Here is a 16,950-nt window from a genome sequence, read left to right on the forward strand (position 1 = left end):
GTGGGTTAAAACTAGCAACCTCATAAGGCTACTTTTGATGTTAAATGAGGTCACATCTTTGAATCGCCCAGCTCCAGGCCTGTTGCACTATGCAATGTGGGTGTTCATCATTGTGATCTCTCTTCCTTTTTTTCTTCTCTACCCTCCACAGTCACTGAGGGCCAGGATGCAGGGTAGGCAATACAAAAGAAGAGAAAAATAAAATGCATGGAGATGGAGAGTCCAGCCTGAGAGGCCTGGGATGGGGAATCCATACCACCCACTGCTTCCTGAGGCAGAGACCCCAGTCCTGTAGTCTATCTAGAATTTTATAAAATGAAGGTTTGAAGGGCTGTATCATTTGTTTGTCAGTGAGAAAGAAGGGAAGGAAGCGGGTGGAGTGGGAAGAACAGGAGAAGGTTTGGGTGACGCAGGACAGAGGAAGGAGGAAAAGAAATGAAGGGTGAGACCCAGGCTGGAAAAAATAAAGGGCAGGATTCTCCTGCAAGGGGAATCAGAAATGAGGGAAACTTCAAAATCAGTTGGCTGTTCTTTCTTTTTTGTCCCTCTTTCTACACCATTCTGCTCTTCAGTTTAAGCCCTATATTAGACCATATTCATACACAAACATTCATGAATTCATTTCAGGTAGAGCTTGTGTGCTGGGATGGCAAGGGAAAAGGGTGAATTGACATTTATGTTAAATTTCAAGGGTTAAGATGAACCTTTTAAAAACATTGGAGAAGCGTTCTCTTGGGAATAATAACTGAACACTAACTAGCTAAATGTTATTAAGTCTCTGGACCTGTCACTAATTAGCCTTTTTCCTAAGGTGATATGGGAGATCTCTCTCTCTCACTCTCTCTATTGAACAATGTAGGTAAGATCTCTGCTATAATGACGTTATGTTCTGTAGAATGTTGGTCAAGGTACTATGAATAGTGGAAGACACAAACCTCTAAATTTGAATGACATCTTATTCCCTTTCAGGCTTTGCAGCCAATGTAGATTTCATGACTTTAAACGTACTGGGATAATTTCAAGGGAGAACATCCAAATTGTAATAAAAATCATTGTTAGAGTTTGGATGTACTTTGTGTTCAAAGATTTTTTAATTAAATTTTGTGATATTGCACAACTTTGACTAAGTCATTTTGTGGGCAAGTCAAATCTATTTCTACTAACACATTAAATTTTAGGAAATAAGTAGATTTTAACCCATCTTTTCAATTTATTAATAAATTATTTTGAGGAAGTCACAAGAAGAAACTCAGAAACTATCGTTTCTTCTAAAAGAATGTTTATAAATTGCGAAGTGACTTGCTATGTAATATATCTACCTTCAAATTATATCAACAAGATTATTTCCTTGTTTTCTTTTTCAGGCCAACTTAAGATTAAGTTAAATATCACTTAAAGACATTAGCTATTGAGATTTTAAAACTTGTTTTAAAAGGAAAAAGTAAAGTCTTTTAAAGTGACCATGATGTGTTTAAGTAAATATTTTCCCAGAAGGTTCAGTGTATAATTTAACTTGAGAAGATATGGGTAAACACATAGACCTGCTGCAATATTTTAGGAAGTAATTTACCATTTCCTCTGATTTTGGAAAGTCCTTTAAAATAAACAAAATCTGCTGCGATTTCTCACAACCACTTTTTCTAAAGGCGTCACAGCTTTGGTAATCAGTAGTGCTGGTAAGTCAGGTAATCAATGTGCTCAGAAATCTTAGGAAAAAATAGACAAGTCACTGCTTCTTTTCTCCTTCTGCCCTTTGCTCCATTGTCCCCAGATGACTTCACAACTGAGTTTACAGATCAAAAGACTTTTTCTATGAATACTCACCAACTTCTGCTGGAGTATGCAGAGATTTTCAAAAATGTCAACATTTACTTAGTGTAAAGAGATTTTAAGTTTGAACTAGTAGAGTGATCAGCAGGTTTATCTAACCCTGAAAAACAGCTCAACTAGCTATTGCAGGTATATTCATCTTTCTCCCCCAAACAGCTCTACTGGCAGCAGTCAAAACCAAAGTGGGAACTTAATAAAAATGAAAATCGTGGTAGCAAAGTACACTTACAAGGTTAATTCGACATATCGCAAAAATTTGGGAGGTTATAGTGGTTTCTATATAACCACAGTACTGATTTAGAAAACCCCCAGAGAAACAGCTGCATTTTGATATATAACCTGCCTTGCCTGCATAGGAAACCCCAGATCTTCAGGGTATATAAGTCTTGAGATGCTAGAATTTGAACATAACATCAGGGAAAATTATATGCATCTCTTATTGAGAAATAACAGGATAATAAAACCTGCATGTAAACGTCTTTATTAGGCAAACACATATTTGCTCCCAAGATAATGTTAACTTCTTTTACTAGAGAGTGTCAAAGGATGAGAAAAAGTAAAGTCAGGTCTGATTGAGAAAACTGTGCACATACCACTGGATTCTCTGATTACCTGTGAATGTCTCCATTTCTGGCACTTCGTAGCAACTGGCTGAGGCAAACCAGGCAAAATATTTTCCAGCTGCTGGAAGATTAACTCCCGCACATCTTCAGTGCTGTGCTCCAAGTATGTAACTCCAAAAGGGACAGTGGTGTGAATCACAAGGGAAGGCCCGATTTCCGATGACTCTAGTGTAAGAGGAACATAAAGATACACCTTAAAGTGGGTAACATGTTAGTGTCTCTCAGCATTTCAATCCGGATTTAAGAGTTGATCACAATAATCAGACAATAAATGAAGGGAAAACAGATTCTAATCTTTGAAGCATAAAATTAGGCTACTTCTGAAATTCAAAATCAGGCTTCACTGACGTGGAGGACATGCAAGATGCGTTTTAGAGAACAAATTTTCAGGTCTTGTTAAAGAACCTGAAGGAAGGTAAAATGACCTAATATGTACTGCCTTGGGTATAATTAAATTTATTGGTATGTTTATCTCTCTCAACCACTAAATCATAAGCTTATCAGGGCAGGAACCATTTCTTATACATAGCCTATATTCGCTTTAAATTCTGAGAACAAAGTAGATGTTCATCTTCTTAATTTTATGTTAAATGGATTGCAAAAATATCTTGCTGAAATGATATAAATGCCAGAATAAAATACCTAAAAAAAAACCTTTCTCAAAACAAGCTTGACCTCGTACTGTTCTTCATCTTTTAAGCAGCATTAAAAAGAAAAGTCTGAAAAGAAAAGTCTGCTTCATTCATAACATGGAGATACTTTCCTTTTTTGTTTGCCATTGAATTTTTTTTGCTGTATTTTCACAATGACAAATAACGAGTGCTTCACATCTTTCACTCTTTAGTAGAATATAGAAAATTGAATAAAGTTTGACATTGAAAGCAAAGTGACTCAGGCATTAGAGAATACAACCTTGGAAGGAATGTTAACCAAGATTTCCTGTTATTATTTTTTGTTTAAACCATGCAGAAAAGTTGAGGGAAAACAAAATAGATATGAAATGCATGAAATTATAATATGAAAGTTGGTGCTCCCCCCTGGCTGAAAGAAGAAAATACTAAAATCTGTAAGCTACTGACAGGGCTTGGGAAGACTGGTACTGAAAATTCTTTAAATTGGGATTATAAAGTTCTTTTGGGGGTTGTTATAAAAGGCAACAATCTCTTTGAGATAGGTTTGTACATCTTTACACAGAAAAAGTAATTTTACACAGAACAAGCCACTTACTTGCTGTGTGTCCACTCAACCTCTTTACTTTGTGTGTATGTATGTAGAATGAGAATAAGTTAGCATCTACCACACTGTTCTGTGGCCTGGATTAAACGACATAATGTGTGTGAAGTGCTTAGCACAGTCTCTGGCACAGAGGAGGTGCTTAATAAACGTAAGCTATGAGAATAAAAGCAATAAATCAGATATATCCAAGGGAAAAGTTCTCCCGGTGTTGTCCAAATGATAGGTGTGAGTTATTTTTTTGTTAAAGTACTTCATTTTCCTGTTGCGCTCTGGCTTATGAATTTTACAGCAAAATACTGTAAAAGAATTTGGGTCTCTCAGAAGAGAGAACCAAAATGCTGTGAGCACTTTAAAGTGGCGTGTTCTCAAACATTTAAATATATATGAAGTGGGAGATCTGACTTCAGAATCCGTGCTGTAAATGCAATGGTAAGAAGATTGTCCAGTTTTCACCTCACAGTAGCTGGAACAACTTGAAAGTGCAAAGAGGGGACCCTCTCTTTGAACCTTCAGTGTTTAACCTGCCAGTGTCTACTTTACTGGTACCACACGGGAGTGCAAAATCTCAAATCTTTCACTGAATACCATCACTGTGAGAAACCTACTGCATACTGCCTCAGGGAGTGTTATCTATGTTGTCAGTTAATACTTTCAGGGACGCTTGTTCACAGAAAGGGGTGGCAAAAATGTCACCCCTCTTCCGTGAGTTTCCGAACCTTCCCAGAGACAGAGAAAGCTACTGGGTCAGCATTTGGAAGCAGGAGAGTTGGGGTTCTGAGTTGACTTATCTACGGCAGTCTTCAAAGGGAAACAAACTCAGCTGTGTGCGTGAGGTTGCACTGACCCAGCCATTTGTTCTAGCGGGGAGCTCGTATAATTACTAAGGGTAGTGATGGTGCGTTGCCAGGTTTCTCCCATTTACATTAGCCATCCACTCCAAGGAGAGCAATAAAAAAGGAAATTTAAGACCAAAAATGAAACAGTTCTTGCATAACAATGGGAGAACAACCTGGCTACTTGTTTTTATTGGAATCAGACAAAAATTTTTGAGAATTTCAATTAAAATTTGAATAGCTGCAACCTAAGACAATGAGTTTTAAGGGAAAGACGCTCAACCCCCAAATTAAAGGGTATTTTCAGAAGCTAAAGTGCAAAAATACAAATAGCCAACTGGAGTTTAAACGTGACCAAGGCTTGGAACTAGAGCACCATAAAAAGCCACAAATATGTTAATAGGATTCAGAGCGTAAACTCAGTGTAATCATTATTCCTTGGTCCCTGAGAACGTAATGATGTTATCTTTCTTTCTCTTTTCTTTATTCAGTTTAACAAGCATAGCACTTTGCTTCTGGCATTTTAAATGTAAAGTTCATAGTAAGTTGACAACTATTTCTGTATGTTGGGAGATCAATGGCTTCAGTCAAAAGATAAGTTATTTGAACCTTTGCATCCTTAATAGCCCAGTGGTCTTGGACAACTTAATCTCTTAGGCTCCACTGTCTTCCATCAATTAGAGGGGTGTAATACTACTTACCTTATAAGGCTGTCACGGGATTAAATGGGTTTGGATACATAAAAGCCTTCTTCAAATATAAAGTGCTATACAAACATAAGGCACCCCTAGATAATATTTTTGTTTTGACCTCTGTGCTGTGGTAAGAACAGCTTTAGAAAGGGATGACAGAGTTGACTTCTCTGAAAGTATTAAGACTGATTCTTATGTTAACATCCCAGGAAGAGTGGCAGACTATTCCTGGGTAGAGGCACAGCAGCTTTTTTTTATTATAGTAAAATATATATAAAATTTACCTTTTAAACCTATTTTAAGTGTACAGTTCTCTGGCATTAAGTACATTCACATTGTTCTGCAACCATCACCACCATCCATCACTAGAACTTTAAAAATCTTCCCAAATTGAAACTCTATAGGCATTAGAAAGTAATCCCTCACTCCCCACTTGCCCCAGATCCTGTCAACCACCATTCTATTTCTGTCCCTATTAATTTGACCACTCTAGGTACCTCATATAAGTGGAATCATACAATATTTGTCCTTTTGTAATGGGCTTATTTCACTTGTCTCCAAGGTTCATCCATGTTGTAGCAGGTGTCAGAATTTCCTTCTTTTTTAAGGCCACATAATATTCCATTGTGTGTATATACCATATTTTGTCAATGCATTCACCTTTTGGATATTGTGAGTAATGCTGCTATGAACATGGGGGTACCATTATCTGTTCAAGTCTCTGCTTTCACTTCTTTTGGGTATATACTCAGAAGTGAGATTGCTGGATCATACGGTAATTCTATGTTTAAATTGTTGATCAATCACCATATCATTTCCCACAGCAGTTGCATCATTTTTTCATTCCTACCAGCAATGCACAAAGGTTCTAATTTCTCCACACCCTTGCCAACACTTGGTATTTTATTTTTTTAAATAGCTATCCTAATGGGTATGAAGTGGGCACTGCATTTTTTTTTTTAGTCTACAGTTTTGGGTGGGGGTCAAGAAGTCAGCTCAATTTGATTGCAGGTAATTCTTTCATATCTGGATGCTTATATTGTTTTCTCTTTGCCTTTGGTGTTCTGCAGTTTTACTTGAATATTTTGAGGTTTTAAGTTTCTTTTTGCTTACTTTCTTTGACTTCATTGTGTTTTCTGAATCTGAAGACTCACTTTTGTCATTAATTTTGGAAATTGTTCAGCCATTAGTTCTCTCCATTCTCCCTGTTTGGTAGATGCAGTACTCTACTTAGAGATATGATAGATATTCTCATTCTATCTTCATGTGTCTTGATCTTTTTATAATGTTTTCCCTCTCTATGCTAGATTCCATGTAATTTCTTCTGATTTATCTTTCGGTTCACCATTCTCCCTATATATGTGTTTATTCTGATGTTTAATTTGTCCTTTTAATTTCAAATTTAAGTTATTTTGTTTTTCATTTGAAAAAATTCTGTTTTTCAAATCTGCGTGATCAGTTTTGATAGCTTCTTTCTCCCTAGTCACATTGTCAGTACTCTCTTGTATTTCTTTAAACACAATCAATATACTATATTATCTTTAGTTATTTAAAAATCTGCAATCTTTAGGAGTTTGAGTGTTTTTGTAGACATATAAACACACACCAATCTATTAACATTCTTCTATTAATATTAATAGATATATATTAATAAGTACATTTTTTCATATTAATAGGTGCAATCAATCGTTGTTGCTCATGATTGTGTGTTTCCTTGTGTCTTACGTGATTTTTTTTTTTTTTTCTATTGTGAGCCATGTTCCTGTGGTGAGCCTAGAGTTCCTAGGAACTTTGTCTCAGAAATTCTTTGAGGCCTGAGTTTAAAGATTATTCCTTTGGAGAGTTACTTTCATTTCTGCCAGATACCTTGGAGGCAATACTGCATATGACTACTTTACCTGGATTTTTAGAACATACTAGCAGAATGAATTCTGGCACCAAATCTGCCTGAAGGTATATGTGGTTTGGCATTTCAGGGGAGACATTTTATTTCTTTTTTGTTTTTTTCCACTCCACTTAAAGATAGGTGAGCATCCCCACTGTCTCCCTTTGCCAGATAGGATATAGCAGATACAGATAAGTTCTTTAAAGCCAAAGAAGTGTACCTGTCCATGTGAATACACTTTAGAATCTAAAAGAAACAGGCTAATTTTTCTTGGAAAAAAAAGTTACCAAAATTAACTCAATATAAAAGAAATCAGTATAAACTAAAATACATAAAAGAAATTGAAAACACAGTCAATAAATATTTAAAACAAAAATAGACTACAGGTCCTAAGCGTCTTACTTGTGATTTGTTTAAAATTGTCAAGCTAGTATAATGCTGATTACAGACACACACATCACATTGACACATATAAACACACACCAAACTATAGATCACTCTTCTATTAATGTTAATAGGTATGTTCTCTCATATTAATAGGTACAATGAAAAGAAACATGCTAATCTCAATATGTATTTAAAAGGCATCCATTAACAATTAATATCAATTCATGGAAAAAAGATACAACATGAAGGAAAGTGACTTTCTCAAAATGAGATAGAATATCTTCCTTAAGCGGTTGGTCTATATCATACTTTACTATGAAATAATATAGATTTTCACAGTAAAATCAGCATAAACCAAGGATGCTTAGTGATGCCAATGATATTTAACATTGCTCTGGTAATGCACTAAGATTAAAAATAAGATTTATAATTACTAGAAAGAAGGAAAATCATGATTTAAAATAATAATAAGCCAACATAAAATCCATCAAAATAATTTTAAAAATTTGATATTAAATTGATTTCCCTATATACCAGCAATAACTATTAATAAAAAATAATTCTTAATTAATTCTACAAGTTTTTGGAATTTGAAAAATGATTCTAAAGGAAAAATAAGGCAATGAGAATATTAAAAATTAAAAGAAAAGATCAGTGAATGGAGACTTATTTTGCCATATATTTAAATGCATTATAAAGACACAGCAGTCAAATCAGCCTAGTACTGGCTGACAGTAATAGTCAATGAATCAGAATACATCTCTCTGGAAAAAAATCCTAAAAATATAGTAAGTATTTAGTATAGGACAACAAACTTAACAAAGCAATGGAGGAAGAATGCATTTTTACATTGTCTTAGAAAACTGGATATATGGACAGTTTTAAATTAGAATATTCCCTTCCCACTTCTGACCCAAATTTGTCACCATTTCTGACTACCTTCTTCCAAAATTATATGAGGAATCTACACTCTACACTCATATAGCAAGCTCAAACTTACTGAGACATCCTTATTTACATGCAAATACTTCAGAGACATTTTCCATCTGTTAAACTTTGTTTTTAGCCATATCTATCAAGGGGCAGAAGTTGGGTTCCCCTAAAACCAGCTCTAGATTCCATTTCTGACACGGGAGTAGAGGATTAAAGAAACTTAAGGAGTGGCAGACACTATAGCTGCAGACCAAGAGGATCAAAAAATGGGTAAAAATGTTTCTTTAATTACTGATTCAATCAAATGAGCATGTGGGTGTGTAGTGCAGTCTGGTGCCAAGAGAAACTCGGTTAGGGCCTTTCAGAAGCTTACATCTTAGTGGGGGAAATGGCACCTAGGCAAAACAGTTAGAGAGCCATTATCTCTAACTGGTATGGTCTTGACAGTGTGTGCAATTTAAGTTCAGGAAACAGATTCCTGGGAAGACAGAAAAGGGACCAGGTGTTGAGAGCCACACAGTTTGAGGGGGTGGGTGGTCAGCTCCCCTTCCTCCTGGCAGTGGCATTGGTGGTAAGTTTCCCTCTCCCTCCCAGTGTGGAACTGGCTTAACTAGACTTGCCCTCTAGCCAGGAGAGCTCTTATTACAATTTAACTCCTTCATATGGCTCCAGAGCCCAGCAGCAAATGTAATGGAGAGTAAGTCAGTCGCATCAGTAAGTCCAACAAAAAAAAGTAACTCACTCTTGATGATGAAAGCATAGCAGAGGGAAAGGGAAGGAAAAAGAGAGGGGAGGGGAAAAGGAGATAGAGATGGAGAGATATGTGCTCCTGTTGTCTCTCTTTCCCCTTCCAACCCAAACAAGCATCTAACAGTCTGCCATTTGGCATTCCACCTCCTTGGCAGCGTGTCTGCTGTTCTGTGTGTCTGCTGCTGGCCCTGAATCAGGAACTAGGCCTCACTATTCAGAGGGACCACCTGCAGGTTTTATTTGCTTTTTAATAACCATCTCAAACCTATTTCTTGTGTATAAGTTACAGAAGCCAAAATTCACTTACAAGAGCCCTACTCATGTCCTGGGCAACTTCATTACCTCCAACTTTATCTGCAGGAGGGACTTCTCCATCAGTGAGTTGGAAATACTAGCTTAAAAAAAAAAACGAATATACTTCTTAGTTTCTTCTCTTCTTTTGGTCCTTGACTTGTTTATTCTCGGCCTGTGGCTACTAATATATCTAGGGATGTATGCATTTGCCATTTTAAATAGAGGCTAGGAAGGAAAGTTTTAAAACTGATACACATGTATGTTTGTAATCCTTGTTATCCCAGGCTACATATGTTTGGATTTCTTATGTTTAAAAAGACACCCAGACATCCTCTAAACAATTCTGTATAAGGTAACCATTCTGATAGGCATTTAGTTAAATATAAACAAGTGTGTAAAACCCCACACGATGAATTGAAAATAAAATGAGAATTCCCCAAAAGTTCATACTTCCAGTTTCATAAGATGTTTCCCTATAGCTCCAGCATAAATAAATGTATACAAATTCAGGAAATAATCTTCCAGCAAACAATGGAAAATTGTTCACAGAAGAGTATGTTTGCCTTCTCCAGCCAGCTGAGAAAGTAAATGATAACATTCACCAGTAATCCAAACTACTTGAATAATAAACATGTTGCCGATTTCCTCAATACCTAAGAGGACTGAATGCCTGAGGCTTTGGGTTGGGGTCAGGAGGGTGGGAACAGGGCCTGGGATGAGCTACTGGGGATAATTCTACTGATTAGAGGGGCATCCCCCAGTCCTGAGAGTGGAGTAGGTATAAGCATCAAGGTTTTGAGCCAAATCCTCAAAATAAATAAGGCTTCAGAATAAACAAGGTGATCAGTGGAAAGGATGAGGGATGACAGGCAGGGCTGGGCCTGGGGGACAGGCAGCGAGTACTCCTACCTACGGGGAGAAAAAATAATACATTGCCTACAGAAATTCATTTTAATATTTCTTTTCCTACTGAATTGGCTTTGGGTCTCATGAAGGAGCTCAAATCAGTTCACAAATGGTGAAGATCTTCTGCCTGGTGATCTGCTTAATAGATTCAAGAGACAAGACATGGTATAGGACAGTTAAATATTGACCTCCAGGCTAGTTATAAGGTTCATATGAGCGAATATCTGTGTGGTAGACATTGCCTGTTCAGTGTCCACTGGCTCTTCTGTGGCAACAGTAGCTAAATTTTTGTTTTAGAAGATCAACCTTCCCCCACTTTCAGCCCAGATAAAGGTGACGGAAGTTAAACTGATCAATTAATCCGTTCCTAAGTGATTAATTTAGCAATGGGTACATAACTCAAGGCAGGCCAATCAAGTCAGTGAGATTCAATTCCTGGACTAGTGTTGAGCTTTTGGGGAAACAGTTTCTTTTTTTTGTAAGACTTGGCACTGAAATGCTTGGTACTACCAATGAACCCAATCCAGCAGAAGGCAGAGTCAAGAAATAGACAGAAACTAAGTCTTCATGATGTTGACTGAATCAATCCAGACATGTCTGCAGCTTTACTCCTGGATTTTTCAGGAACAATACCAATAAATTCCACCCCCTCCTATTTTGGGGGGAGGGGATAAGCCAACCAAGTTGGGTTTTATGTCATTTGTAACCTAAACTAAGTTAAATGTGTGAAGATCTAGTACTAAGTCTAGCACATGTATGCTTGTTCCTACAAATTGTTTCCTTTCTTTCTTCTCTTCTCCTCCTGTCTGCCCTTAATCTTACTTTATATCTCCAATATATAAAGAAGATTAGATTTTAGCAGTTTCTTTAGAAAACTTGACCAATAATTATTTTTTTTAACATCTTTATTGGAGTATAACTGTTTTACAATGATGTGTTAGTTTCTGCTTTACAACAAAGTGAATCAGTTATACATATACATATGTTCCCATATCTCTTCCCTCTTGCATCTCCCTCCCTCCCACCCTCCCTATTGACCAATAATTATGAAAAAAAAAAAAAACCCCAAAGCAAAAAAACAACCTTCTTCTGGGCCTCAGTTTCTTCATATGTGAAGTAAGGGGTTATAAAAGTTTATCCCTTTCAGCTTTAATTTTCTGTGACTATAAAATGGAGGTCCAGGTAGTGGTGACAATTTGAGAAGTAAAGCTCATCCTTTCCCTAACCACTCCATGCTGTCACTAGGGCAGAAATTCCTGGTCCTCAAAGAAGAGACTAAAACTAAGAATCCATAGGACCAATGTGATGAAAATACTTCTCTTCATCTGAGCTTTCTAAGCCTTGAGTTTGCCCTAGATTTTAGGGCTTTAATTTCCATCACACTTTTGAGTTTAAATCCAGTGAGCTATTTTGTAGTATGGTAAGAAAACACACTACATTGTTTAAGAATTTCTTGGTCTGGATTCAGCTCTGCTACTACCTAGAACAGTTCTTGACATATCACAGATATTCAATTCACACACTGAAACAGATAAATAATTCACAAATGTTACAGCTCTGTGGAAAATCATGTGTAACTAACAATAGTTAAATTAACATATCCAGGATTGAGAATATTTTTCTTTTTAAAGATATATTAAGTTGGAATCAAGTTTATTCTGAAAATAACATTACTTTTGCTTACGCGTATTTTGACATATGTGATCTTGAGTGTGAGAACAGTAGGCCTCTTGAGATTCCTAATAACTTGAGCTATCCTCATGAAGTGTGTCATGAGTATGAATAGCATTTGTCATGTGAGTGATGGTAGGAGAACTGGATTTCCAAGGTTCTTTCATTCCCAGGATTCTCAATGTTGGGCTCGTGGTAGAGGAAAGCACTGAGAATTTGGCTCACCCAAATCTGGGAAGGGGGTGAGCAGACATGTAAAATTTCAAATAACACATTTGGTGTTATTGTCTCATCTTTAGAAATGAATTTTTAAAAGCCACTATTAATTTAAATATACAAATGACAGAAAGTATAGGTTAAAGAAGAATATGAGAAAGAATCTAGTTTCCAGGTATCAATCAACCTCATTGTGTTCTAGGGTAGGTGCTGGGGCAAGAGATAAGTCTCCATGGGGAGGTTTTATTAGTCTCTCCAGCATAGAGATTTTTACTTTGATCAAAAAAGTATGATTCAGAAACAAACAAAGCTCCGGCTGAAGTCATCGTTTTATTTAATTTCTCTAAGCTTTAGTTTCTTCACTTATAAAAACAGGGATAATAATATTTACCTCAGAGAGTTGTTGTAAAGATAAAATGTAAAAAAAACCAACCAAACAAACATTAAAGCACTTAGCACAGTGCCTGGCTTAATAAAGATTATTGGTATGGAGTTTAAAAAGGTTGAACAACATTGTTCTGGTTTTTCTTTTCATTCCTTGTTATTTTTCAAACTCCTGACGTAAGCTGTTCTAAATTCAGGCTATAGAAAAGTTCTCTTTGCTTCCTACATAGAAATATATTGTAATAGAGGAGAAATACATTTTCTTATTTGTAACTTGAGACATAATTAGCACACATACAAGCAAATATGTATACACTGATATAGCAAGAGGGAAGAGTAGGGTGACTCAAGGCTGTGGGGCAGACTCATGTTTTCCCCCCAAACCCAGATATACATTTTGGAAATCAGAGCTCAAGACTCATAAGTATTTCTACATTACGGAGGGTCTTAGATAACATTTTCCCCCATGAGACTTCTTGATTATTCCAATCACATTTAACTACTAAATTGGAAATTCCAGTTTGTTTGTTTGTTTTTCAAATAATTCTGACCTTTTCAGAGAAAGCAATTTCTTAAAGACTTCCGTTATGGAAAACCAAGGAGGCAAGATTTCCAGATTCCATGGCAAAGATAAATCCTTGCAGATCAACGGAATCCCTGTGATAGAGTGTCTCAGGAGGTTCTATGTCAGGGAAGATTTCCACTTAGTCAAGAATTCATGTTTGACTCCATCCCTCTCCATCATTCCTTAGGCTCTTGCCTTTATTTGGAGGAAGCAGATCTGGTTTTGTGAGACAGATCTCTCCAGAGGAGTACCTTTAGGCAAGCTATACAAGCATCGCTCAGAGATATTGTGGGTTTGGTTCCAGACTACCACAATAAAGTGAAGATCATAGTAAAGTGAGTCACATAAATTTTTTGTTTTCCCAGTGCATATAAAAGTTATGTTTACTCTATACTATGGTATTAAGTGCACAATAGCATTATGTCTAAAAATATGTACATATCTCAATTTTTAAAAATACCATATTACTAAAAAAATGTTAACCATCATCTAAGTCTTTAGCAAGTTGTAATCTTTTTGCTGGTGGAGGGCCTGGCCTTGATGCTGAAGGCTGCTGGCTGATCAGGGTGGTGGCTGAAGGCTGGGGTGGCTGCGGCAGTTTCTTAAAATAAGACAACAATGAAGTTTGCCACATCAATTGACTCTTCTTTTCATGAACGATTTTCTCTGCAGCGTGCACTGCTGTTTGATAGCATTTTACCCACAGTAGAACGTCTTTCCAAATTGAAGTTAATACTCTCAAACCCTGCTGCTGCTTTATCAACTATGTTTATGTACTATTCTAAATCCTTTGTTGTCATTTCAACAGTCTTCACAGCATCTTCACCAGGAGTAGATTGCATCTCAAGGAACTACTTTCTTTGCTCATCCATAAGAAGCAGCTCCTCTAAGTTTTATCATTAGATTGCAGCAATTTAGTCAAATCTACGGCCACCACTTCTAATTCTAGTTCTTTTGCTCTTTCTACCACATTTGCAGTTATTTCCTCCACTGAAGTATTGAAACCCTCAAAATCATCCACTATGGTTGGAATCAACTTCTTCCAAATTCCTGTTGATGTTGATATTTTGACCTCTTTCCATGAATTACGAATGTTCTTAATGGCATCTAGAATGGCAAATCCTTTCCAGAAGGTTTTCAATTTACTTTGCATAGATCCATTGGAGGAATCACTATCTATGGCAGCTGTAGTCTTACAAAATGTATTTCTTAAATAATAAAACTCAAAAGTCAAAATTACTTCTTGATCCATGGGCTGCAGAATGGATGTTGTGTTAGCAGTCATGAAAACAACATTAATCTCATTGTACAGCTCCATCAGAGCTCTTGGGTGACCAGATTCGTTGTCAATGAGCAGTAATATTTTGAAATGAATTTTTTTTTTCTGAGCTGTAGGTCTCAATAGTGAGCTTAAAATATTCAGTAAACCATGTTGTCAACAGATGTGCTGTCATCCAGGCTTCATTGTTCCATCTATAGAGCACAGGAAGAATAGATGTAGCATAATTCTCAGGGCCCTCGGATTTTCAGAATGGTAAATGAGCATTGGCTTCACCTTCAAGTCACCATCTGGATTAGCCCCTAACAACAGAGTCTGCCTCTCCTTTGAAATTTTGAAGCCAGGTATTGACTTCTCCTCTCTTGCTATGAAAGTCCTAGCTGGCATCTTCTTCCAATTCAAAGCAGTTTCACCTACATTGATAATCTGTTGGTTAGTGTAGCCACCTTCATTCATTGTCTTAGCTAGATGTTCTGGATAACTTGCTACAGCTTCTGCATCAGCACCTGCTGCTTCACCTTGCACATTTATGTTATGGAGATGGCTTCCTTCCTTAAACTTTGTGAATCAACAAATTCTGCTAGCTTCAAACTTTTCTTCTGCAGCTTCCTCACTTCTCAGCCTCCATAGAATTGAAAAGAGTTAGGGCCTTGCTCTCGATTAGGCTTTGGCATACTAGAATGTTGTGGCTGGTTTGTACTTCTATCCAGACCACTAAAACTTTCGCCATATCAGTAGCAACGCTGTTTCACTTTCTTATCATTTGTATTCACTGAAGTAGCACTTTTAATTTCCTTCCAGAACTTTTCCTTTGCATTCACAACTTGGCTGACTGTTTGGTGCAAGAGGCCTACTTTTTGGCCTCTCCTGGCTTTTGACATGCCTTCCTCACTAAGCTTAATCAGTTTCAGATTTTGATTTAAAGTGAGAGATGTGTGACTCTTCCTTTCAGTTGAACACTTAGAGGTCACTGTAGGTTTATTAATTGGCCTACTTTCAATATTGTTGTATTTCAGGGAATAGGGAGGCCTGGGGAGAGGGAGAGGGATGGGGGAATGACCATTGGGTGGAGCAGTCAGAACACACACAACATTTGTGGATTAAGTTCACCATCATATGGGCACAGTTTGTGGCACACCAAAGCAATTACAGTAGTACATCAAAGATCACTGATCACAGATCACCATAACAAATATAATAATAATGAAAAAGTTTGAAAAATTATGAGAAGTACCAAAATGTGACACAAAGACACAAAGTGAGCAAATACTGTTGGAAAAGATGGCACTGATAGACTTGCTTGACACAGGGTTGTCACAAACCTTCAATTCGTAAAATGTAAAATATCTGCTAAGCACAATAAAGTGAAGTGCAATAAAACAAGGTATGCCCATATAAATAAGGAGGACAGACCCAGGAGACTGATTTCAAAATAGAGAATTGTTTCTACCTTCTTCAGTGGAGCAGATATGGCCTCAGAGCTTATTACTGTCCCTTTAAAACAAGGTATATTTTTATATCCCTGTAAGTGTAACTCAAGGATTACTAAAGACCTGACTAGGAATACTGACCAAATGAAAAGACAGTGTCCTATAGAGATATCGATACTTCAATTCCACAAACATTTGCAGAAATAAAATAACAAGGACACAAGAGAATATCAGATTAAACACTGTTGAAATTTTGCTGATAAGGAATTCTAACTTTTTATCATTATGCTGGAATATGTTTAAATATTCCCTGTCAAAGGTAAGCAGTAGAAGAGCTGTCTTATTCACCAGAACACCTAGAACAATGTCTGGCCCATAGCTGAAATGCAATAAATATTCTTTGAGTGTATGACTGATGAATAACTTGTGGAGACAGACAATTTGGGGAGCAAAGAGAGCATATAGATATTTCTTTTCTTATAAGGATCATTCCCTTACAGTCAAGTTTTGGACTATAATATTTTACTTTTGAGAGGAAATGTACCATAGAATTCTTTTAAAATGACCAAAACTTATAGATTATATAGAAAAACCATGGCCATAAAATGAAATTATTACAAAATGAGCATTTTCCTCTAGTACACATTAAAAGTCTTTGTAGAAAAGTGTCTGGGGGAAACATGAGAGTAAGACCCTAAAGATTACTAACAAGTGAGAATATTAACATAAATGAGGTAAATTAGAATTTAAGAAAAGCTTTTTTAATTTGGTAAAATATATCATCTATAGTATACCAATATTTGTGGTTTATAGTACCTTCATATAGCTAATTTTGTTTAATATTAGGAAATATATTTGAACTTTTGTTTTTTTTTTTTTTTTTTTGCGGTACGTGGGCCTCTCACTGTTGTGGCCTCTCTTGTTGCGGAGCACAGGCTCCGGACGCACAGACTCAGTAGTTGTGGCTCACGGGCCCAGCTGCTCCGCGGCATGTGGGATCTTCCCAGACCGGGGCACGAACCCGTGTCCCCTGCAT

The 16,950-nt window shown here is 36.7% G+C and overlaps 1 protein-coding gene across 3 annotated transcripts in view; it reads right to left on the reverse strand.

Moving 5' to 3' along the window:
- The window catches only part of RNLS (renalase, FAD dependent amine oxidase), a 313,163-nt gene that overhangs the window by 57,690 nt on the left and 238,523 nt on the right, over window positions 1-16,950 (reverse strand). For all 3 annotated transcript variants that reach the window (XR_008616142.1, XM_024121151.2, XM_055080964.1), the window contains exon 6: window positions 2,443-2,618. Coding sequence is in view for 2 of the 3 variants with exons in the window: in XM_024121151.2 (XP_023976919.2) it covers window positions 2,443-2,618 (176 nt within the window). In the remaining variant the exon portion in view is untranslated. The remainder of the gene's footprint in view (window positions 1-2,442; window positions 2,619-16,950) is intronic.

This window comes from Physeter macrocephalus, chromosome 20, assembly GCF_002837175.3.
Source record: "Physeter macrocephalus isolate SW-GA chromosome 20, ASM283717v5, whole genome shotgun sequence".
Taxonomy (NCBI): domain Eukaryota; kingdom Metazoa; phylum Chordata; class Mammalia; order Artiodactyla; family Physeteridae; genus Physeter; species Physeter macrocephalus.